The 1,632-nt window shown below is 34.6% G+C and overlaps 1 protein-coding gene across 1 annotated transcript; it reads left to right on the top strand.

Moving 5' to 3' along the window:
• Nucleotides 1-347: 347 nt before the first annotated feature.
• On the top strand, nucleotides 348-1,395 carry LOC107015180 (ethylene-responsive transcription factor 5-like). Its single transcript, XM_015215371.2, has one exon. It carries the CDS (start codon nucleotides 512-514, stop codon nucleotides 1,226-1,228), a length of 717 nt encoding a protein of 238 aa, XP_015070857.1. The 5' UTR covers nucleotides 348-511; the 3' UTR covers nucleotides 1,229-1,395.
• Nucleotides 1,396-1,632: the final 237 nt, after the last annotated feature.

Genomic DNA, 1,632 nt, shown 5'->3' with positions numbered 1-1,632 from the left:
TATATATATATATATATATATATATATTTTATTTAGTTTACAAACATATAGATTTTCACAATCAAATTTAAACTATTTGTTTGTCGAAACAAAAATTTAAAACAGAAGAAGAATTGACTTACTAGTAAAACTATTCAACACTAATTTTAAACTCCCAATACTCCAACATGGATTGTGGTGCACTGTTGAAAGTGTTTCACCCTTAACTAGAGGTTTTGGATTCAAAATCTGGGTATGAAAAAAATCTTGTCGATAGCGTTATCGTCAAATGGTGGACCCTCTAATATTTTTTTTTTTTTGGAACTCCCAATAAATAATTTGAGGGACTAAGATTTTGGATTATGGCTGAGGATGCTTCCTCTCTCCACCTGAGAAGCCTCGTAAGAAACCTCATCTCTTCATTTCTCCTCTTTATAACCCATCCTCCACACACTCTCTTTTCTACTCAATTTTCTCTTCTACTTTGAAGCTTTAACATAAACAGTTGACTTCTCCAACAGTTTGTTTGATAATGGGTTCTCCACAAGAGACTTGTACTTCACTTGATTCCATTAGGGAACATCTTCTTGATGATGATGTTGCTTTTTACTGCTCTAAATCTTGTCTCTCTTTTCAAACTTCAAATCTTGATCATACTTCAAAAACAGAGTATGATGGTTTTTTCAAATTTGAGGCAAAACCACATGTTATCAGCTCCAATTCTCCGAAACAGAGTAACTTCAGAGAACGGAAGCCATCTCTGAACATTGCGATACCCGCGAAGCCTGTTGTTGTTGTAGAGAATGTTGAGAGTGAGAAGAAGCATTACAGGGGAGTTAGACAGAGGCCATGGGGGAAGTTTGCAGCGGAGATTCGTGACCCAAATAGAAAGGGGACTCGAGTTTGGTTAGGAACATTCGATACTGCTGTGGATGCGGCTAAGGCATATGACAGGGCAGCGTTTAAGCTTAGAGGAAGCAAAGCAATATTGAATTTCCCACTTGAAGTTGCAAACTTTAAGCAACAAAATCATGATATTGAGATTCCACAGCCGGTGAAGTCATCAGGCAGTAAAAGGGTGAGAGAAACAGAGCAATTGGTAATCAAAAAAGAAAGAAAATTACAAGAAGAAAGAGTAGTTCCAATTGCATCTCCATTAACACCCTCAAATTGGTCGACGATTTGGGATGGAAAAGGTATTTTTGAGGTGCCACCATTGTCACCCTTGTCTCAGCTTGTAATGATATAAGTTTGGATTATAAGTATTTGATGAATATGCACCTGACTATAAACTAAGTCTGAGGTGAATTAGGATTACAATTATGTGTCTTTGGATCTTTAATCTTTAATAATTTCATTCATTAAGCGTTATTTAATGTAAATACGCAATCAATCTTAAATTGTTCAATTCATATGCATTCATTTTTATAATTCATCCAAATTAGATTGAATTTCTTTTGATGAGTTTTGGAGGAAGAAGATGAGAAAAAAAAATTGATTATCACCATTATTATATAAATACACCACATTGATGTTATCATGTTGGATGCTATTCGCACAAATACAAAATTTATTCTTGAAAATAACATCCATTATGAGGAGTGCTTCGTGAGATTTAAGAAAACAACATGTTTCTAAGGAATGGTTGTTGCT

The sequence above is a fragment of the Solanum pennellii genome, chromosome 3, assembly GCF_001406875.1.
Source record: "Solanum pennellii chromosome 3, SPENNV200".
Lineage (NCBI taxonomy): Eukaryota > Viridiplantae > Streptophyta > Magnoliopsida > Solanales > Solanaceae > Solanum > Solanum pennellii.
This window is presented reverse-complemented; position numbering and strand designations above follow the sequence as displayed.